At 44.3% G+C, this 23,976-nt stretch overlaps 1 protein-coding gene across 1 annotated transcript; it reads right to left on the reverse strand.

Annotated features, from left to right (window-relative positions):
- Positions 1 to 2,046: 2,046 nt before the first annotated feature.
- On the reverse strand, positions 2,047 to 23,268 carry MRPS30 (mitochondrial ribosomal protein S30). Its single transcript, XM_089682703.1, has 5 exons — positions 22,697 to 23,268; positions 20,131 to 20,276; positions 9,816 to 9,921; positions 6,137 to 6,313; positions 2,047 to 2,419 (listed from the first exon to the last, which is right to left on the reverse strand). The coding sequence occupies exons 1-5, from the start codon at positions 23,229 to 23,231 to the stop codon at positions 2,157 to 2,159; spliced, it is 1,227 nt and encodes a 408-aa protein (XP_089538829.1). The 5' UTR covers positions 23,232 to 23,268; the 3' UTR covers positions 2,047 to 2,156.
- Positions 23,269 to 23,976: the final 708 nt, after the last annotated feature.

Consider the following 23,976-nt stretch of genomic DNA (forward strand, 5'->3'; position numbering starts at 1 on the left):
TAGGGCATGCTCCTAATGAGATGACAGATTTCCTCCCAGATCTGGACCAGGGCATCACTGAGCTCCTGGACAGTCTGAGGTGCAACCTGGCAGCGTCGGATCAACCGAAACAGGATATCCCAGAGTTGTTCTATTAGATTTAGGTCAGGCGAGCGTGGGGGCTATTCAGTGGTATCAATGCCTTCATTCTCCAGGAACTGCCTGCATACTCCTGCCACATGAGGCTGGGCATTGTTGTGCATCAGGAGGAACACAGGACCTACTGCACCAGCGTGGGGTCTGATAATGGGTCCAAGGATTTCATCCTGATACCTAATGGCAGCTAGGGTGCCATTGTCTAGCGTCTAGAGGTCTGTGCGTCCCTCCATGGATATGCCTCCCCAGACCATCATTGACCCACCACCAACAGTCATGCAGAATATTACACGCAGCATAATGTTCTCCACAGCTTCTCCAGACCCTTATACATCTGTCACATGCTCAGGGTGAACCTGCTCTCATCTGTAAAAAGCACAGGGTGCAAGTGGCAGACCTGCCAATTCCGGTATTCAATGGCAAATGCCAATCAAGCTCTATGGTAGGCAGTGAGCACAGGGCCCACTAGACGTTGTGCCCTCAGGCCACCCTCATGAAGTCTGTTTCTGATAGTTTGGTCAGACATTCACACCAGTGCCCTGCTGGAGATTATTTTGTAGAGCTCTGGCAGTGCTCATCTGTTCCTCCTTGCCCAAAGGAGCAGATACCAGTCCTGCTGATGGGTTATGGACCTTCTACACCCCTGTCCAGCTCTCCTAGAATCTCCTCCTTGCTCTTGAGACTGTGCTGGGAGACACAGCAAACCTGCTGGCAATGGCACGTATTGATGTGCCATCCTGGAGCAGTCGGACTGCCTGTGCAATCTCTGTAGGTGTAGGGTCCAGGTATCGCCTCATGCTACCAGTAGTGACACTAACCCTAGCCAAATGTTAGGGCCAGGGCCTCCACCTGTAAAACCATTCCTGTTTTGGGGGTCGTCTCATTGTTGTCAATCTAGTGCACCTGTTAATTTCATTAACACCAAAGCAGCTGAAAAAATTGATTAACAACCCCCTCTGCTACTTAACTGACCAGATCAATATCCCAGTTTAGCTGACTTGGGGGGGGGGGGGGGGGTTTATGTACATATACATACACATCATTAAGTACACCTTGCTAGTACCGTGTTGGACCCCCTTTTGTCTTCAGAACTGCCTTAATTCTTCATGGCATAGATTCAACAGGAAATGTTCCTCAGAGATTTTGGTCCATATTGACGAGTTACTGTTCCCTTTGTATCATCTTGGACCAGTCTGCCTATTCTCCTCTGACATAAACAAGGCATTTTCATCCACACAACTGCCACGCTTTGGATATTCTCTTTTCATGACCATTCTCTGTAAACCCTAGAGATGGTTGTGTGTAAAATCGCAGTAGATGTTTTTTTTTTTTTTTTTTTTTAAATACTCAGACCAGCCCGTCTGGCACCAATAACCATGCCATGCTCAGAGTCACTTAAATCCCCTTTTCCCCCCCCCATTCGTATGCTTGCTTTGAACTTCAGCAAGTCATCTTCACGTCTACATACCTAAATGCATTTAGTTTCTGCCATGTGATTGGCTGATTAGAAATTTGTTACCAAGCAATTATACAGGAGTACCTAATAAAGTGGCCAGAGAATGTACATACATACACTGCATGATGCAAAGTTGGCTAAAAGAACAGCAGCATGCTGCATGAAATGGGTGCCATATATTAGTTTACTCACCCAGAGTAGTCAAATGCCTACAACAGCTGGGGAGCAATGAAGTGCCAACATTGCAGGATATGGGGTACACCAAAGTTTTATTCTTTACAAAGTGAAGCTTCAACTCATTTACCAAGTTCTGGGGAACTGCAAAAGAGCACAGCTGTTTGCAAACCAACCCCACTGAATGTCACAATATGATTAGATTGTGTGGGTATGGGGATCCTTTGGGGGAAAAAAACCAAAAAAAAAAAAAAAAAAAAAAACACACAAATACACAACACTTCTTTTAGAAACAAAGCTGCTGACACTTTATTTGAACAAAATTTTTTTAAGTGCATTCAGAGTTCCCTAAATATATACATATTATATAACTTCCTGCAAAGCCGACGTGCTATTCTGGACGGTTCAGAAAGAAGTCAACAAGCTGCCTAAAAACGTCGTCATTGAACCCTTTAACATCCCCTTCTTCCACAGCCTCAAATAAAGGAGCACTCTGCGTTCCCCAACAAATGTTCTTGCGGTTGGGATCCTTATCAGAGTCCACTGCCAGAGCTACTGTATTGAGCTGGTAGCAAAAAAATGAAAAATACTTCCCATCGGAAATAACAGCTTGAGAGACAAATGGCCGTGTCACATCTGCCTGACTCCAAAAACCTGCAAAACAAAAACAGCACAGCTTAGACTAAAGCATCAAAGAATAGTTTTCACTTCAAGTAAAAAAGTACAATTAATGTTAGGAAGCAACATGCTCACCCCTGGTTCTAGAGATCATCATTGAGACATTGGGCCATGCAAATCCCTTTGTAGTCATCTGCACTGAAACATTAGTGCGCTGTACACACAGACTTCAGCTTGTAGAAGAGCAGTGCTTACAGCAAACATTTACAAGGTATTTACAAAGCTTTTTAGCAGGTCTCAGACGGCTATGCTAAAAAACAAAAAAAAACAAAAAACAAAAAAACAAAAACAAAAAAACCAAACACTTTTGACCACTTCCCATCCAGCATACGTAGAGATCCTGTGATCAGCTATCAGGAAAAAGTGATCTGAGCAGCTCTACAGCCACATGATCAGTTTACAAGGCCTGGAAGGGAGCTGCCATTGCCAGGCTCACCTGTTCCACCAGAAGGCCTGGGACTGCTGCAAACAGTCAGACTGGAAGCCCACAGAGAAGTAGGAGGAACATCCATTCTTCTTTCTCCTCTGTGACAAATGAAGATGAAGGCAACAAGGATTTCATCACTTGTGTTTCAGTTCACTTTGATTGGCTGCCTTGGAGTGCAGAGAAGGAATCAGGGGTGTAACAGACCCCTGATCTCTCAAATAAAAAGTACCTGTCATTGCCCAATTATCATTAGGGATGTTGTTCATACAGCACATTCATAAAGTATTCAGACTCCCTTAACTTTTTTCAGTGTTAAGTTGCAGCCTGATACTAGTTTAACTTATTTTTTTTCTCATTATTCTACACTCAGTACCCCATAATGACAAAGTGAAAACAGAATTTTAGAAAGGTTTGCAATTGTATGAAAAAGGGAAAACTGAAATATCACATTGGCATAAGTGCAAAAACACTTGAAATTTACCTCAGGTGCCTCACATTTCTCTTGATCGTTGCGAAGATGTTTCTACATCTTGACTGAAGTCCACCAGTGGTAAAATAAATTGATTGGACATGATTTGGAAAGGCACACACCTCTCCATAAAATGCCTCGCAGCTGACAATGCTTACTGTGATGAACGCGGTGCACGACCCCTGCACTTCTCACCAATTCATGACAAAGGACCAGCTAATTTCACGCCACACTGAGACTTGCGCAACAATGTCACTCTCAACTGTACCCAGCAAAGTTTCCAGCTCGCAGGACCACAATTTAGGTGCCAGCAGCCTGAGAGCGATTGTCACTGGATTAGGTTAACTACGCAATTAATCCTTCACACTCCAAACTGCCACCAGACAGCTTTGGGACTATCAACCCTTCACAATGTTAGCAAGAACAGATGTGAATAAACATCTGTAACACATTGTCACCACAACAGGTATATTCAGAGGATTATTATATACAGTAGCACTGTTCAAGAGACAGGAATTCTATAGTTTGTATTAAACGCCTTAAAGATAAATTTAACACTTTTCAAAATAGGGTTTATTAATGAAAAGGTCAAATGGTGTAATTAAAATATTTACAGAAACGGATGTTAAAAAGAAAAGAGAACAATAAAGCAACAGAGACATAAAAGAAAGGAGTTAAGAAGGCAGAATACTTGCAAAGTCCTTGGTTTTAGCAGGTTGTTCAAGCAAAACATTGCCATGGTTCTTCTTGGGTGTTCCGTGGTTGATGGTATACGAGAGCTTCAACTTAACAAGTTCTGTCAGTCCTTTTTCGGTGATATAAAGGGGGTGTGGACAGAGATCAACTGACCAATAATCCACTATAAGGGATGGGTGCTGGGAGGCCACTACGTTTATGACCAATTGCCAAATACAGTTTTACATGAATATTAATAACTTCCAATATGTGTAGGTGGTAGTCTAGCAACTGGCAGATTAATATTCAGAATTATTACTTTGTTATTCAGGAAGGAAGAGACTGCTTTCTCTCCTTTTGAATGTGCTAACATAGTCATGTATGACCTTGATTTGTTCCGTATGATATTCCCCATTCAAATATATACCCAATATTAATGTGTCCTGTTCCTGTTGAATTCTATGAATTGTAACATTGTGGAATAGAATTTTTATGGCACGCTCTGCATTCCTAGAGCTTTAAATGGCCTTACATGTCATGTGTGACGGCTTGACTTACTATTGTTTTACGATAGGGCAGAGAAAAGTGTTTTTCATGGTTCGTGGAAACAGACATCCTGCCAAGACTAATTAGCTGTTTACAGCCCTGGCCAGGTCTGGTCAATGTGCCCATTTGTGTTTTAGTTAAGATAAGGAGGTTCTTTTGAAGTTTGTTAAAAGTTACAGCTAGTTACAGAGTAGGAACACTGCTCATGAAAAAAAAATGCTGAGACCTTAACAAGATGGTTGTCACGTACAACTCTGTCTAAATTGTGCGCAATTATTACACATGCTGTATCAGAGCAAAAAAGTCGTGAGGTCAAAAAGGAATTGATTGCACAGCTCAGAGACCGGTGTCTTGCAATAATCCTATCTGGGGAAGGCTACAGAAAATTCTGCAGCATTGAAGGTTCTGAAAAGCACAGTGGCCTCCATAATACTCACATAGAACAAGTTAAGCACATCCTCTTTCAAGAGCTAGTCACCTGACCAAACTGAGCAATCAGGGGAGAAGTGCTTTAGTAAGAGAGGTGACCAAGAACCTGATGTTCACTGACTGAGCTCCAGGGATCCTGTGTGGAGATGGGACAAAGTTCCAGGACAACCATCATTGCAGCCCTTCACCAATCTGGGCTTTATGGCAGAGAGGATAGATGGTAGCCTCTCCTTAGTGCAAAACACATGAAAGCCCAGTTGGAGTTTGTAAAAAAGCACCTGAATGACTCTCAGACAGAGGAACAAGTCTATGGTCTGATAAAACCAAGATGGAACTATTTGGCCTCAATTCTAAAACGTTATGTCTGAAGGAACCCAGGCACCACTCATAACCTGCCCAATATCATCCCAACAGTGAAGCATGGTGGTGGCAGCATCATACTGAGGGGGTGTTTTTTTTTTAGCAGCAGGGATTGGTCAGAGTTGAGGGAAAGTTGAATGGAGCAAAGTACATAGATATCCTCAATGAAAACCTGTTCCATAGCACTCAAACCCTCAGCACTATACCAACGATAAGATAATTGACCGATCATTCCTTGGACAGAAATTTTCATACGATTTTCTTATCATATGTACAGGCCACTAGGGACAATTCTGTCAATTTCCTAGAGTAGCCCAGCAAGAGTCCTGACTTGAACATATCTAAAGAGACCTGAAAATGGCTGTTCACCGATGTTCCCCATCCAACCTGACTGAGCTTGAGAGGATTTGCAAAGAAGATGGCAGAAAATCCCCCAAACCAGGTGTGCAAAGCTTATGTCTTGCTGCCAAAGTGCTTCAACAAAGTACTGGGTAAAGGGTCTGAATACTTAAGGCACATGTGATATTTCAGTTTGTTCATTAATAAAATTAAGACATTTCTAAAATTCTGTTTTCACTTTGTCATTATGGAGGTACTGAATGTACATTGCGGAAAAAAAATGAATTTAAACAACTGTAGAATTAGGCAGCAACATTCCAAAATTGAAAAAAAAGTGAAGGTGGTCTTAATACTTTATGAACATACTGTATGTCGATATATTCACATGGCGTGCAAATTCAACAAGGACAAAACACAGGCCAAGAAAGGGTATTTAAAGTAGTGTTACCTTGATACATAGCTTGTGCTCCAGTCCAAGCAAAAAGACTTGCTATAGCATTGGCACGTAGAAACACTTCAATCTGGTCTGCAAGATTTAACTTCTCCATCCGATTTCTCTGAAACTTCTCCGGCACCAGGTGAAACTGTGTATGGCCAAAGCTACATGGACTGTTTAGTTTGGCACCTATGTGAAAAGTGTAAACTGTGATTAGGCCAAGATTCATTATCAGGACAAATCAGATGCAAAACATTGCGGCTTTGACAGTCCTAAACTACCTTTGTTCAAGTTATATGGCATGCGGTCACACACCTGCAATTACAGCTGGCGGCAGCACCACCGTGTAATAAAAATTTGCTTACTATTCCACAGTAAGCAATCAGTTTCTTTGTATAAGTGATCATTTCTACTATGAGTCACATCTACATGCGGTACCACCTTTTCTTCTAGCTCCTGGCCAAAGATTTGTTTAATCAGTTCAGTTCTTTAGGCATGCTATATACCTCCAGAGAGTGAAGGGTTAAGTACATGCTGATGGCTGTAGCAGCCATCAGCTTGTGTGCTTCCCATTGGCTCCCAGCAGTAAAGTGAAAGTGAGCCCCCGCCAGGCGCCGCCCCCTCCCCCTGGTACATGCTTTAAAGGGTAGGGGAGACAGAGGTCTACTAGAAAAAAAAAAATATAGAACGTTAAAATAAAATAATGTGTTAAAAAAATTAAAAAAAAAAAGGTTTACTAGAACCCTTGCTGTCCTCTACACGACCGCAAATGTGAGCCCAGGGTGTGCACATGTATGTAAACCACAATCGCACCACACATGTGAGGTAATTCCATGAACATTGGAGTGAGAGCAATAATTCTAACAGTTAACCCTAAACCGATGAGCTTAAAGGCTTTTGAAAGCTTCACCTATGGAGATTTCTAGGTATCAAAGTTTTTCACGATATCATGGGTGTTGATAAAGAATTGCCATGTTTGGTATTTATTTACTCAACGCAACCCAATCTTTTATATTTTAGCAAAAATTGGGGACTAACTATGCTTTAAAACTCCAATAAAAATGTACTGAACACAAAAAAACAAAAAAAGAAAAAAAAAAAAACAGTTGCACAAATATTGTGAGACCAAAAAAAAACAAAAATATTGAAAAAACCTTTTTATTCTACAAAATAGACATTGTGTGGGTGGAAAGTGTAAAACCTTGCACCGCATTCATATAATGCGTATAAAAGAAAATAAAATAGGAGTGGGACTTTTTTATTAGGTGCTCCAATTATATTAGGCCAATAACAGTTAAACTATTATATATTTATTACGCCTGTAGCACTAAAATTCAAAAGGTTTTATTCTACAGGTCCTCTGCTTTCAGATATTATATAATGTTCTGGAGATAAGTAAATTAAGCCAAAAATGCAATTTTTACTAATGCAAAAAATAAACATTAAAAAAAAAAAAAAAAGTAAAAATTTGCTCTAGTGTCCAAGTGGTTAAAGCTTAAACTACATGTGTGTATTGCACACTTGCATTGGTTCAGCTTAGCACAAACGCAAGTATCCATATCTGGCACTTGAAGGACTGTTGAGGAAGTGGACAATCGCTGTAGTAGTGCTATTAAAGTGATAGTCACAATCTTCCAGTCTTATTCAGATTCTGTGTGGGCGGCTATCCCTCTGTACACTCACCATGAAGGGGTACTGTATTAGCCTTGCTGCCATTTATAGAACACCTTGTATTCTTTTTTTTTTTATGAATACAGGGCATTGTCTGATTAGATGAGGTGGAAAGGACAGGTGGTGATGCTCCCCACCTTGTCCAGTCAGAAAACACCTTCACTGAAAAAAAATACAAGGCTTTCTGTGAATGGCAGCAGTGCTCAGCAAGCAACCCCCTGTGATCAGTGTGCAGAGTGGACGCTGCTAGGCACAAGCTGCAAAGGTTTGCGGCAATCAGTGTAGCAGCGCCGACTACTACGGTGATTGTCAGGTTCCCCAACGTTCCCACAGGTTCAGTGGATATAAAAAAAAAAGTCTACACACATCTGTTAAAATGTCAGGTTTCTGTGATGTAAAAAAAATATAAGACAAAGATAAATCATTTCAGAACTTTTTCCACTTTTAATGTGACCTATAGACTGTACAACTCAGCTGATCAACAAACTGAAATCTTTTAGGTGGAGGGAAGGAAAAGTAAAAAACTAAAATAATACGGTTGCATAAGTGTGCACACCCTTAAACTAATACTTTGTTGAAGCACCTTTTGATTTGATTCCAGCACTCAGTCATTTTGGGGATGAGTCTATCGGCATGGCACATCTTGACTAGGCAATATTTGCCCACTCTTCCTGGCAAAAACACTCCAAATCTGTCAGATTGAGAGGTCATCTCCTGTGCACAGCCCTCTTCACATCACCCCACAGATTTCCCATCGGATTCAGGTCTGGGCTCTGGCTGGGCCATTCCAAAGCTTTCATCTTCTGGTGAAGCCATTCCTTTGTTGATTTGGATGTATGCTTTGGGTCGTTGTCATGCTGAAAGATGAAGTTCCTCTTCATGTTCAGCTTTCTAGCAGAAGCCTGAAGGTTTTGTGCCAATATTGACTGGTATTTGGAACTGTTCATAACTTCCTCTACCTTGACTAAGGCCCCAGTTCCAGCTGAAGAAAAACAGCCCAAAGCATGATTCTGCCACCACCATGCTTCACTGCGGGTATAGTGTTCTTTTGGTGATGTGCAGTGTTGTTTTTGCACCAAACATAACTTTTGCAATTATGGCCAAAAAGTTCAACCTTGGTTTCTTCAGACCGGAACACATTTTTCCACATGCTTTTGGGAGACTTCAGATGCATTTTTGCAAAATTTACCCGGGCTTGGATGTTTTTCTTTGTAAGAAAAGGCTTACGTCTTGCCACTCTACCCCATAGCCCAGACATATGAAGAATACGGGAGATTGTTGTCACATGTACCACACAGCCAGAACTTGCCAGATATTCCTGCAGCTCCTTTTATTGTTGCTGTAGGCCTCTTGGCAACCTCCCAGACCAGTTTTCTTCTCATCTTTTCATCAATTTTGGAGGGACGTCCAGTTCTTGGTAATGTCACTCTTGCACCATATTTTCTCCACTTGATGACGGTCTTCACTGTGTTCCATGATATATATAATGCCTTGGAAATTCTTTTGTACCCTTCTCCTGACTGATACCTTTTAACAATGAGATCCATCTGCTGCTTTGGATGCTCTGTGAGGACCATGGCTTTTGCTGTAGAATGTGACTAAGAAAATGTCAGGAAAGACATTCTAGAATAGCTGAACTTTATTTGGGGTTAATCAGAGGCACTTTAAATGATGGCAGATATGTACTGACTCCTATTTAACATGATTTTGAATGTGATTGCTTAATTCTGAACACAGATACTTCCCCAGTTAGAAGAGGGGGTGAGCACAATAGTCCACATTGTTTTAGTTATTTTATGTGTCCCCCCCCCCCCCCCCGCCTAAAAGATTTGTTTGTTTTCCAATTGAGTTGTACAGTTCATAGGTCACTTTACAAGGTGAAAAAAGTTCTGAAATTATTTTTCTTGGTCTCATTTTTTTACATCACAGAAATCTGACATTAACAGGGGTGTGTAGACTTTTTATATCCACTGTATTAAATATGCACACTTATATTGTACTGACTACAAAAGGAATTTACCAATGAATATATTGTTCTCATACTGTCTTCTAAAGAGAGGTAATCTGCTCGGCTCATAAGGGATGAATGGAACCTCTTCAGGTATAACATGATCCAGAGGAACAAACTGAAAATAAACAGAAAAAGAAAAACTATTCAATAAGCGCATTATGTAAACAGTTCTAAAATTATTGCACCTAAGAATATAAGAGAACGTTAAAGGAGCTTTCCAGCTTTTGGGTCATATCCATTGACAATAAACAGTCTCTCATATTAAGTTGCATCTTCAAACTATAGTATTTACTAGAATTTCTCTCTATATATGTGATAATTTCAGTAAAACATCCAGTCTAGTCACAAGCAGCCCTTTTTAAGGTACTCATTGAATTTCCACAGTCCAACCTACACATCATAAATTCTACACAAGTTTCATTGCATAGTTACAATGATCCACCTTGGAGCAATGTCAGTACAGTAAGTATGTGGCATAACTGTTGGCCCACTGTGGATATAGAGATCACCTTGCATCTCCTCTTAATAAATGCAAAGTGTTATCTGATTGAATGAGGTGGAGACGGGGGATGGGCATTTCATGATTTCCACTTCTTCCAATCAATCAGAGAACGCTTTGCATTCATTGAAACAAAAAAAAAAAAAACACAAGTGTTCAGTGAATGGTGCCCATGCCAAGCAAGTGACCCCATTGTTACAAAGCAACAGATTAGCACAAGACACCGAGGATCACTGTAGTAGCAGAAACTACAGTGACTCTCCACTTCCACAGGGATCCCAAAGGTATTGCATTATGCATACTTCTATGAATCCAATCTGGATGACTGTAACTATGCAATAAAATCCAAACCTGGATCTCAGCTTTAATCTTCCTGCAGTACGATTTTTTTTTTTATAAAAAAAAAAAGTAATCTATCATCTATCTATATATCTATCTAGATCTCTTGTCAAAGCCCAAAAGGTTAAACACTACTAAGCAACGACAAGATCTCAGGTCATCCAGTCCTCTCTGGTGCAATTGAGCCATTATAGCACTTTAGGAGTAATGTAAAGTGATTGTAAAAAGGTAAAAGTTTTTTTCTTCACTGTAATGAATTCTCTGCATGAAGGTAAACAAACCTTATAATCGCCTTCTGCCCACCTTATAAGGAAATGGTGCAAGGCGGTTCTCTTGTTCTAGGAGGATGCCATATGACGTCCTCCCTCTCTAACCATGCGTGCACGCCCCCCCAGGAGCATGCAGCGCAGCGATCGTTGGTGCGTTGTGTCCCTCGGACACAGCGGATCACAGATCAGCGGAAACAGCAGATGACGTCGGCTCTGTCATATGATTATCTGTGTCCAATCACAGCTGATCGCATGTAAATAAAGAAATGATGGTTATCAGCATTTTTCTCCTCACGAGCTGTAACGCTGACAGCTCAAAAGGAGAGGAGAGCCGGTAATCTGCATTCCTCAGAGGGGACATCTACCCTGATGATCAGTGTAGCCCCATCAGTGCCACCTGTCAGCGCCCATGAGTGCACATTAATGCCACATATCAGTGTCCATGTGAGCTGCCTTTCAGTGCCAACTATCAGTGCCACCTATCAATGCCAGTCAGTGCTGCAAATCAGTGCCGCCTATCAGTGACATAGGAGTACTGCCTTTCAGTGCCCATCAGTGATGTCTGTGAATGCCCACCAGTTATGCCTCACAATGCCCATCAGTGCCACATACCAGTGCTTCCTTATCAGTGCAGCCTATCAGTGCCCATCACTGCTGCCTCACTAGCGCACATCAGTGAACATTTCATAACAGAAACGAAGAAAACATTTTTTTTTTTTTTTAAATTCAGTTGTTTTTGGTTTGTGTATCAAAAAAAAAAAAAAATCAAAAAACAGGAAAGAAAGCTCTGTCTCAAAGAAAATTATAGAAATTTCATATGGGTACAGTGTTGCATGACCGCACAATTGTCAAAGTGTGACAGCGCTGAAACTGAAAATTGGCCTAGGCAGGAAGGGGGTGCAAGTGCCCGGTAGGCAAGTGTTTAATAGTAGCTCCCCCTCCCCAATACTTACCTGGGCCCAATCTCGATCCAGCACCATGCACATCTGCAGCAGCTTCTCTCCACTCTCTCATAGACTTGGTTGGAACCAATAGGAGCCATTGCTGCTGCTGTCAGTAAAATCCTGTGAGCACAAAACAGGGCCGAGCCAGACACAAACAGCCTGGCTTGGGATCAAGCACACACAAGTGCCCCCCACAGGAAGCGGCTTCCTATGGTGGGCACTCGGCAAGGGACAGAGGATCCAGGAGTGCCAGTGAGGGACCCCAGAAGAGAAACAGGGCTTCGCTGTGCAAAACCATTACACAGAGCAGGCAAGTATGACATGTTTATTATTTTAACTTTAATTAAAAATAAATAAAGCTTTACAATCACAAGTTAATAGCATCTATAAAAATTGTAAATGACATTCCAGGGCTGACCAAGCATACTGGGGTAGGGAGTTCCAGAGGAATGGAGAGGCTCTGAAGTCGTCATGGAAGCAAGTGTGGAAGGAGGTGACGATGGAGCTAGAGAGCAAGATGTCTTGGGAGGAGCGGAGTGGGCGATTTGGACAATATCTGCGGATGAGGTTGGTGATGTAGCTAGGGGCAGTGTTGCGGATGGCTTTGTATGTTGTGGTTAGTATTTTGAATTTTATACATTGGGTTAGTGGAAGCCAGTGTCTTTATGGATCATTCATGTCTTTATGGACCTTGCTTTGTGCACTGGTGTGCAGTCATGTCATCTACAAACTATTCCCACAAAGTTGGGAGCATGAAGTTGTCCAAAACGTCTTGTTATGCCGACACCTTAAGAGTTCCCTTCACTGGAACTAAGGGGCCAAGCCCAACCCCTGAAAAACAACCCCACGCCATAATCCCCCTCCACCAAACTTTACACTGGGCACAATGCAGTCAGGCAAGTACCGTTTTCCTGGCAACTGTCAAACCCAGACATGTCCATCAGATTGCCAGAGAAGTGTGATTCAGCACTCTGGAGAACACGTCTCCACTGCTCTAGAGCTCAGTGGCAGCGTGCTTTACACCACTGCATCCGACGCTTTGCATTGTACTTGGTAATGTAAGGCTTGGATGCAGCTGCTTGGCCATGGAAACCCATTCCATGAAACTCTCTCTACGCACTGTTGTGCTAATCTGAAGGTTACATTAAGTTTGGAGTTCCTTAGCTATTGACTCTGCAGGCAGTTAGTGACTTGTGCGCACTTCAGCAGGCACTGACCCCGCTCTGTCATTTTACGTGACCTACCACTTGGTGGCTGATTTGCAGTTGTTCCCAGTTTTTTCCACTTTGTTATAATGCCACTAACAGTTGGCCGTGGAATATTTAGTAGCAAGGAAATTTCGAAGAGGACTTATTGCACAGGTGGCAACCTATCACGGTACCATGCTTGAATTCACTGAGCTCCTGAGAGCGACCCATTCTTTCACAAATGTTTGTAGACACAGTCTGCATGCCTAGGTGCCTGACTTTATACACCTATGGGCATGGAGGTGATTGGAACACCTGAATCCAATGATTTGGAGGGGTGTCCCAATACTTTTGGCAATATAGTGTATATTGAAAAGGGACTAACTATATCTTCAGTGGGTACAACAGACAATGATAACCATGTTTAAAAGCAACTATACATTTTTGTGTAAACATTTACAAATATGACAAACACAGTTTTAAAAGTAATATAGAGGAACATCAATGGATAATATAAACAATGGTGACTTAAATGATAGAATACCTGGAGATCATGCTATTCAAGTTGATGCATGTTAAATGTTTACAAAAATAAAGTATAGTTCCTTTTAAATATTGTCTGTTGTACCCACTGGAGATATAGCTTAAGTGCCCTTTCAATATACATGCAATTTTAGCATTTTCAGATAACAACCATTAATAGCAGCTTACATGCAATCATCGGCCACTTCATTAGGTATACCTGTTCAATCGCTTGGTAATACAAACTGCTAATCAGCTAATCACATGGCAGCAACTCCATGCATTTAGGCATCTAGATGTGATGAAGACAGCTTGCAGAAATTCAAACTGAGCATCAGAATGGGGAAAAAAAAAACTGGATTTTTTTTCTACATACTTAGCTGTAAAATCCATTTCTTGGAGTTTATCACAGGACACAGAGCAGGCTATTCATGACTATGTGGGTTATATTATTATACAGTATTTATATAGCGCTAAAAGGTTTGCTCAGCACTGTACATTATAGTGGGGGACAGAACATGAGACAATACAGTAATACAATACAATACACGAGGGGGTCAAGGGCCCTGCTCTTTCGAGCTTACAATCTAGGAGGGAGGGGATAGTGGTACAGGAGGAAGTGGCTGTGGGGGATGGAGTGGTAGGAGGAGATTGGCTGTTAGGTGAGGGTGGGGTAGGCTTCCCTGAAGAGATGGGTTTTCGGTGTACACCTAAAGGTGAGGAGGGTAGGCGACAGTCTGATGGAGTAGTGAGTTCCAGAGGATGGGGGAAGTCGTGGGGAAGTCCTGCAGTCGGGCGTGGGAGGTGGAGACCAGGGAGCTAGAAAGTAGGAGGTCTTGTGAGGAGCGAAGATTACGGGTAGGGTGGTATTTGAGTATCAGGTCGGTGAGGTAGTTTGGGGCAGCGTTACGAATGGCTTTGTATGTCTGTGTTAGTAGTTTGAATTTAATGCGTTGGGCAATCGGGAGCCAGTGGAGGGAATGACAGGAGGGGGGGGGGGGGGGGTGTCAGAAGCAGAGCGGTTGGTAAAGTGGACGAGTCTGGCAGCTGAGTTCAGGATAGACTGAAGCGAGCATAGTCTGCGACGAGGTAGGCCGGTGAGAAGGGAGTTGCAGTAGTCCAGACGTGAGATAATAAGAAAGTGAACAAGTAGTTTAGTAGTGTCTGGGGTTAGGAACGAACATATTTTGGAGATGTTGCGGAGGTGGAGCCTGCATGAGTATATGCCACCTATAGTTGAATGGACACTGGCGGACCAACCAGAAAGGAAGTCCTCCCCCTATATAATCCGTTCTACACAGGAAGTACTTCAGTTTTTGTAGAAAGCAATGAAATTCCAGAAAGAGGGGAGGGACCTCTGTGTCTCATTATGTACTCCTACAAATGGATTTTACAGGTAACTATGTAGAAAAAATCCAGTTCCCTTTATCGTACATCACGGGACACAAAGCAGGCTATTCATGGCTATCTGGGATGTCCCAAAGCAATAAAGAAATTTGAGGGGATGGAGACACCATGATAGCCACCGTGACTAATTCCTCAGAATCTACTCAGCTGTCCATAAACTACTGCGGCCAAAGGCAGAATACTCTGCAGCTCTGAGATCCACCTGGTAGAGCCTTGTGAATGTGTGAACTGAAGACAATGTAGTGGCCTTGCAAACCTGAGCCAATGACGCCTGATTGCAGATTGCCCAAGATGCCCCCACACTCCTGGTAGAGTGTTCCTTCAACCGGAAGGGTGGGACTTTACCTTTCAAACCATAGGCTTGAATGATCAATTGGCAGATCCAATGTGAAATACTCGTCTTGGATGTCGCCTGCCCCTTCCTAGGCCCCTCTGGCAGCACGAACAGAGAATCTGACCTTTGTCGTTACCTTTAAGGCCCTTACAGCGTGTATCACATCCAAAGTACGTAGAGATCTTTCTCTTGCTGACCGAGGCCTAGGAAAGAATGAAGGCAGAACGATGTCCTGATTGAGATAAAAACTTGAAACCAGTTTTCGTACAAAAATATTTTGGTTGAGGTCACAACACCATCTTATGATGCAAAACCAGAAATGGTTCTCTGCAAGAAAGAGCTGCCAGCTCCGACACCCTTCTCGCAGAAGTGATTGCCACTAGAAACAAAACCTTATGAGTCAACAGAACCAGTGGAATCTAATAGGTTCAAATGATGATTTTTGCAAAACCTCCAAAACCAAGTTCAGGTCCCAAGGACACAAAGGTAATATGACAGGAGGAGGAATACGCATTACGCCCTGTAAAATAATGCGAACCAAAGAGTGAGATGCAATGGGCCTCTGGGAAAACAGCTAATGATGAAACCTGGCTCTTAATGGTACCAACAGCCAATTTCTTCTCCAACCATGTTTGAAGAAACAACAGAATACTACCAATCACATACTTTCGTGGGTGCAATTTCCAGCCCTCATACCAGGGAGTGTAAGCCTTCCAAGTTCTGTAATAAATGTTCCTAGAGACTACCTTTCTAGCCTCCAACATGATGGAGATGACAGAAGCCAATACTTCCCTATCCTTGAAGATCTGGGTTTCAATAGCCATGCCATCAAATTTAGTGACCGTAAAGCTGGGTGCAATATAGGACCTTGAAACAGCAAGTCTGGCCGTCACAGCCTGTCTACTGTCATCTTCACTGTGTACCAGGCCCTCCTGGGCTAGGTCGGGGCAATCAGTATCACAGGAATAGACTCCTCCCGAATCCTACATAAGAGACGTGGCAGCAGCTGAATCGGAGGAAAGGCATAAGTCAGTGGAAACTGGCTCCAAGGAAACACTAAGGCATCTACCCCGCCGCACGAGGGTCCCTCACCCTGGACACAAAAGATCGACCCTGCAGTTGAACCTGGATGCCAATCGATCTACGTCTGGGCAACCCCATCGCTGACAGATTCCCTTGAAAGCTTCGGGATGCAGATTCCCTTGAAAGCTTCGGGATGCAGATTCCATTCCCCTGGAATCAACCACTGGTGACTGAGATAATCCGCCTGCCAATTTTCCACTCCAGGACTGAACACTGCTGACAAACTTGGAACATATCTCTCTGCCCATGTCAGAATGTAATTCCCCTCCTCCTGGGCCCCAAGACCCATGAGTACCACCCTGGTGGTTGATTTATGCCCCTGCTGTGGCATTGTCCAACTGAATCCTTACGGGCCAACCCTGAAGCCTGGATTTCCAATACCTTAGAGCCAGCCTCACTGCCCAAAGTTCCAGGACATTGATGGGTAGAACCCTTTACCATGGATGCCACGTTCCCTGAACTGTAGCCTCCTCCAGGACAGCCCCAACCTGAGAGGCTGGCATCAGTGGTTACCAATTTCCACACCACTGGCCGAAAGGATCTCCCTCTCTCCAAATTGTGAGTCATCTACCACCAATTCTGGCTTTGCAGTACCTCTAGAGACAGGGACATACAGTAATCCAGGGCTGGAACCTTCTTATTCCAAACAGTCAGAATGTTCCTTTTTCAGCATTCTGGAGTGGAATTGGGCATAGGGAATAGCAAACAAGGACACCATCTTTCCCAGCAACCTCATACAGAGGTGAATTGAAGGATATCCCTTGGCTTTTAAACTGCAAACCTTGTTCCTCAGGGCGCAATGTTTTCCTGGAGGCAGAAACACCTTTTTTGCCTGAACCGTGTCTAGGACCATCCCCAAATACTCCAGGCTCTATACTGGCTACAGGACCAACTTCTTGAACTTGAGCACCCAGCCCAGCTGTTCCAGGATCTGCATCGTAAAGGACCACATCCTGCTTCAGACTTGGCATCGACCGACCTCTGAGCAACAGATCGTCTAGATAACCCATGACTGATACACCCCGAGTTCTGAGCAGCCCCAACACCGGAGGAAGAATTTTTGTGAAAAACTCTTGGAGCTGGGCCAGCCCAAATGGTAGTGCTATGAACTGGAAATGCTGAGCCCCTACTGTAAAGCTCAGAAATCTTTGGTGAGGAATGCATATCGGAACATGAAGGTATGCATCCTTGATATTTATGGACACTCAAAAAATATCCTTCCTGTAAAGGGGCCAATACTGACCAAACCGACTCCATACGGAAGACCAGACATTTAGAAACGGATTCGGCCCCTTTGAGGTCCAAAAAGGACCTTACATCCCCATTTGGCTTTGGGACTGTGAACAGGTTTGAATAAAACCCCTGAAACCTTTCGTCCACTGCAACCTCCATGATCTCCCCAAGACAATAGGTGTTTGAGTGCCTGCAACAAAGCTCTTCTCTTATCCAAAATTCTAGTCTGTACCTCAGACAATTTGTGGAAATGACCCACTTGTCTTGGATTAGAGCCCTCCAGGCAGCAATAAAATTGTCACCCAACTATGCAGTCCCGCAGGGATTCATGTCCATAGCCATCTTGGTCTACAGTTATGCGATCGCACAGGAAAGCAAGCATGCAGGTACATAGGCATGAAAGTATGCAAATTATACCAGTAACCAGCTCACACAAGTATGCATGTAAGTATACAATTTATGCAGTTCATGCAAGTGTAGGTATGCAGTCTATGTTCGTATGCATGTGCGGAGGTGGCCCAGGCACCCATGTGCAGAGGCGGCCCAGGCACCCATGTGCGGATGCATGTACAAATGTAGTTTATTTAATATACAGTTCACAAAACTACGCAGGTATGCATGCAATAATGTAATACATGCTGCTTTAGTGCAGCTAAAATGCAAGATCCTTCGGATTAAATGCAAGCTACTCTGGAGACTCAACTCCTTTAAGCGCACTGATCCCCCTGCAGGGGTGTATCAAAAAACAGTTGTACAAGCCCCCCCCCCCAGGATTATGCAGGCTAATACAGTGTATAATCACGTCCTATCTGGTCATGCAACTCCCCCAAAGGAAATACACACCATCATTCAGGTAGACTACTCTGTTTCTCTGCTACCTCTCAGGAGCCTAAAACCACCAGCCACATAGGAACACAAGCTAAAATTACCACCCATCTACTGCCTGCCTCCACTGCACGAGTGTAGCCTATAGATAGCAGCCCCGTGACCTCTAGTGGCTGGAGGACTGGAGGAGAAAACTGCATCCCAATACTCCTTCAGTGACACACACAGCATGGCCTGACCTGAATCATAACAGAAGTCCAACCTTCATCCATCACAGCGGACTTTGTCATGCAGACCTTCCAGGACTCGGTCCCCATAATGTGGGGCCACTGCCTTGGACCTGTAGAGCACCCTGATGGAAAGCACCTTTGTTAGTATTATACTGCACAGGGTTCCATTATGCAGGGTCCAGCGCTGTAAGGTAGCATTACAGGCAAAACCCCGATGAGGATTCTCTTTATCTAGTGAGGCTTGGGTACCATCCATTTTGGCTAACAGCTTTCCAAATGGATCTGATTCAAGTCCCCGATTCTCTAATGGCACTGTTCTGGACCACCAGATATGCTCCTAGAACACATGCAACACTTTCAGTGACCATCCACTTTACTGAAGTACTTCCTGTGTAGGAGGGGTTATTTAGGGGAGTACTTCCTCTCTGACTGGTCGGCCAGTCTCCATTCACCTATAGGTGGCATATAACCCACAGTCATGAACAGCCTGCTCTGTGTCGTATGATAAAGAAAGAGGATTTAAGTGACTTTGAACGTAGCATGGTTGTTGGTGCCAGACAGGCTGGTCTGAGTATTTCAAAAATTGCTGATCTGCTGGGTATTTCATGCACAACCATCTCTAGGGTTTACAGGGAATGGTCTAAAAAAGAGAAAATATCCAGTGAGTGGCAGTTGTGTGGACAAAAATACCTTGATGTCCGAGGAGAATGGGCAGACTGGTTGCTGCGACATTTAGATGGTAGGGTCAACATTTGGTGTAAACAACATGAAAGCATGGATCCATCCTGCCTTGTATCAATGGTTCAGGGTGCTGGTTTGTGGTGTAATGGTGTGGGGGAGATTTTTCTTGGCACTAGCAAGGTGTACCTAATAAAGTGGTCGGTGAGTGTATTTATCTATTACTCAATGTACAAAAGGGACAACTTCCCACATGACCCAGACACATGAGGACACTAGCCAACTCCCAATCTCATGTCTATGGGCAGCAAGACATGATGGCAGACACCCCTGACAAATATATCTGTCAGCGCCCGTACAAATAGACTGAAAAATCATTTTTTCCCTGTGGTTGTTAAATCATTGAACACTAATCATTACACAATATTGCATTACTGTATATTTTATTCACCATTTCATTACCGAATATTTCATCAATTAATACACTACTCATTGCAATGATTATGGTATTCCTGTATATTCCATACCCCAATATTTGTTATATTGTTATTTACTGTAAATGGGCCATTTCTGCACTTCTGGCTGGATGCTGACTGCATTTCATTGGCTCTGTACATGCACTTTGCACAATGACAATAAAGCTGAATCTAATCTAATATCCTGGGCAGAACCAGTATCAGTGTCCGGCAGCAGCTTTCCCAACATGTAGGCATTTTCATAGACTCACAGGTCAACCAGGAACCCCTCTCCCCAAATACCAGTGCTTGGTCTTACCTCTGGAAGTGGTTTCTGCACTCTGAGCTGGACTAGTGGGCTATCATCAATCTGAAAGCGGACAGGATCAATACATCCTTTCCTGTGGCCCCGAGGAACCCTAACTTCTCCACGCAACCAATAGAAATTGACCTGCGGATTCACGTCTATGGAAACACAGAATGACAAAAATCACATACAAACTGCAGATTAAAGTGCACCTTCAGTCACAGGGATGTGCAATTCCTATTGCCCCATGCCCAGGACATGCAGTTCCAGGCACCGGACAAGAGGTTTTTTTTTTGTACATTTAGCCCTGCTGCAGAATAGTTTACAGCTGATGGGCGGCTCTCTTGAAAAAGCAATCCAAGAGGCTAACTAGCTGCTGGATCACTTTTACTAGCAGCAGGAGGCCACCTTCTGCAAGCTGTCCCAGATCGACCAGCCGGCACTTTCATTGGCTGATCATAGAGGTGGACGAAGACTGAAACCGCTCTGTCCGCCTCTACGATATGGGAAACAGAAAGCGACGAGCATACATCACTTCCGATTTCCCCAGATGTAAACAGTGCCGTTTTAAAAAATTGAAAGTGTTTGAGCACACCGATCTTGGTGTGACTGAATGCTTTTAAGGGCAGAGGACAGATCTGGGGTCTTATTGACCTCAGATCTCTCCTTAGAGAGTACCTGTCATGGCCTATTGCTGTCACAGGGGATGAAAACAAAAACACAAAACCTAAAGTGACTGTTAGAAAAAAAAAAAACATTTTTTAGAATTAATGAATTTTTATTTTTTTTTATATTAAAAGCACCCTTTGCCCTGTGCTCCTGCACAAAGGCAAACTGTCCCCAATCCATCCGCTGATAGAACAGAACCTTGGGGGCAAGCTGCACATGCTGTTTGGTGTGTAGTGATAGTTTTTTTTTTTTTTTCTTGGGAGGGTGCGTGTGATCAGCACAGGGCCAATCAGTGCTGTTCAAACAAGAGGTTCAGGGGTTCTGCAGCCTCATAGGACAGTCAGAGGATGAAAACCCCTCCTACAAGCTGTAACCAGGGCTCTGCTGGACACTGATAGAAGTCACAAGACTGTTCTAACTGCTGATGAGAAAAAGGTATTTAGCAGTTTATATTTACTAAAATAATTGCATTTCCATGTTCTGTGTACTGTGGGGGATCAGATATAGTGAATGCCGGGTCCTGGGTTTAGTAACACTTTAGTCACCACTGGGTTATTTTCTGCTAAATAAATAAAAAAAGACCAAGCATTTATAAAAAAATATATATTTTTTTCTTCATTTCCATTACAAAATTTTTGCAAATAAATAAATTGGTCTTCTTAAATTCAGGCCAAAATGTATTCTGCTACATTTCTTTGGTGAAAATAACCCAAATCAGCATTTATTTATTCTGTAGGATAGTCAGAGTGCACAAACCAACGTATATATCTGAAAATACCAAAAATGCCCGGACAGTCACCAGTGCAGTACAGCATCATCATATAACTGGTGTGGTGGTGATCAGAGACGCTGACTGGCCACAGTACGAAAAAAGAAAACATTCTATTTTTTTTTGTGACAAGAGTAAGACTCTTGGGAAGTGAGCAGGACTTTTTTGTTGTTTTAAAAAACAAAATTATGATTGCTGATAACAGTGAATTTCACTGCTATAAGCAAGTAATTTACTGAATGAAAGCAATTAATTTAGTAAGTATTGTTGTGGTTAGTTGTACCGATATATATCGAGTGTCGAAAATTATTGGCTGAAAATAGGCAGCGATAGAAAAAAATAAAAACTGCCGATAAATGACTTTGATGCAATCAATTTCGCCCCTCCCCCGGCGCGGTCAGCAGATGACCACCTTCCCCCGACGCGGTCAGCAGATGACCACCTTCCCCCGACGCGGTCAGCAGATGACCACCTTCCCCCGACGCGGTCAGCAGATGACCACCTTCCCCCGACGCGGTCAGCAGATGACCACCTTCCCCCGACGCGGTCAGCAGATGACCACCTTCCCCCGACGCGGTCAGCAGATGACCACCTTCCCCCGACGCGGTCAGCAGATGACCACCTTCCCCCGACGCGGTCAGCAGATGGCCTCGTTGCAGTCAGTAGATATCCCCTCCCCAATCAGTAGATCCCCCCGTAGTGATCAGTAGATCCCCCCCCGTAGTGATCAGTAGACCCCCCCGTAGTGATCAGTAGACCACCCCCCCTGGGTGATCAGTAGACCCCCCCCGTAGTGATCAGTAGACCCCCCCCCGTAGTGATCAGTACACCCCCCCCGTAGTGATCAGTAGACACCCCCCCCCCCGTAGTGATCAGTACACCCCCCCCGTAGTGATCAGTAGACCCCCCCCCCCCCGTAGTGATCAGTAGACCCCCCCCCCCCGTAGTGATCAGTAGACCCCCCCCCCCGTAGTGATCAGTAGACCCCCCCCCCGTAGTGATCAGTAGACCCCCCCCCCCCGTAGTGATCAGTAGACCCCCCCCCCCCGTAGTGATCAGTAGACCCCCCCGTAGTGATCAGTAGACCCCCCCGTAGTGATCAGTAGATCCCCCCGTAGTGATCAGTAGATCCCCTCTTACCCAGCTCCCCGTGTGTGGTGTGGGGGTTGTTACAGTGGACGGTGAGGAGGTTGGCGAGGTCGGTGATGAAGGGGGCGGCAGAGGTGAGGTGTCCCCGGTACAGGAAGCTCCGTCCTCTCCGGGTGTAGTAGTAGTGATGTAGGAGGCGCTCACAGAGCAGAGAGCGGATCCGGCCCAGCTCGTCCTCCTCCAGGCCTCTCCTGGTCTCCGGGAGTCCCGGCCTGTAGGCGGTCTTGGTGAAGTGCTGGTACCAGCGGTCGGAGTGGAGCGCGAAGCTCTGCGGGTACACCACGTACTTCATCCGCTGGTGCCCGGTGATCAGCTGCAGCTTGCTGTCGAGGTCGGTCTGAGCGTGTACCCGGCTGTAGTGTCCTTCTATCCGACGCCGCCTGGACGCCTTACTCTTGGCGGTCATAGAGGCCACCACCGGCGGGTAGAGGGAGCTGCGGGGGGCGGCGGGCTCCGGGGGGAGGAGCAGGGCGGCCGGTAAATCGGGATGGTGATGCAGCCTGCCGAAGATCCTGCGCCCCGCCATCTTGTGACCCCGGCAACCAAGGACGCGACCTTCCTCGGTACACGGTGATTGGATGCGTAGAGGTCAGCTGCCAGCAGACTGGCCAATTGGGAATGACGGCTGAATACCAAAAAGCCACGCCCCCCTCCGCCGCAAGGAGTTAAAATAAAGCACGTGTGGGAAAAGAGGTCACATGACAAGGGGTGGGGCTGATGTTATTAGTAGGGGCGGGGCTGAGTGTAAGCCGGTCCATGTTCCCTCCATTCAGAATCGTCAATGGGCGGGGCTGAGTGCTGACAAGTTCGTTTCTCTATTCAGAAACGTCAATGGGCGGGGCTAAGTGTAGGCCGGATCCTCTCCGCTTTTCAGAAATGTCACATGACAGGGGCGGGGTTGATGTTTTTGATTTGAGTCGCTGAGTGCGGTCTGCCTCCTCTTACACGAGGTTGCCAACTTCCCAAAGTCTGACTTATGCAGGCCATAGATGGGGAGAAAAACGGAAGATTTTTCTTTTAAAAAACGAAAATTCGGTCGTTCAAGCGGCCGACGTTACCATCAATGGTAAAAAAAATCGGCCGATTTTCATCCCTTCTACAGCCCGCAAAAAGTGTCCCTGCAGAGAGCTCCGCTATTTCTGACAGTTCTCTGACAGTTCCTTCACATTTACAGCGGTTGAAACATTGTATCTATTTGTTTCCATTTAGGATACAGATGTTTTTATTCGGAAACAAATAGATACATTGTTTCAACCGCTGTAAATGTCAAA

This window comes from Staurois parvus, unplaced genomic scaffold, assembly GCF_062004578.1.
Source record: "Staurois parvus isolate SC_StPar_1 unplaced genomic scaffold, SC_StPar_1.0 ptg000294l, whole genome shotgun sequence".
Taxonomy (NCBI): Eukaryota; Metazoa; Chordata; class Amphibia; order Anura; family Ranidae; genus Staurois; species Staurois parvus.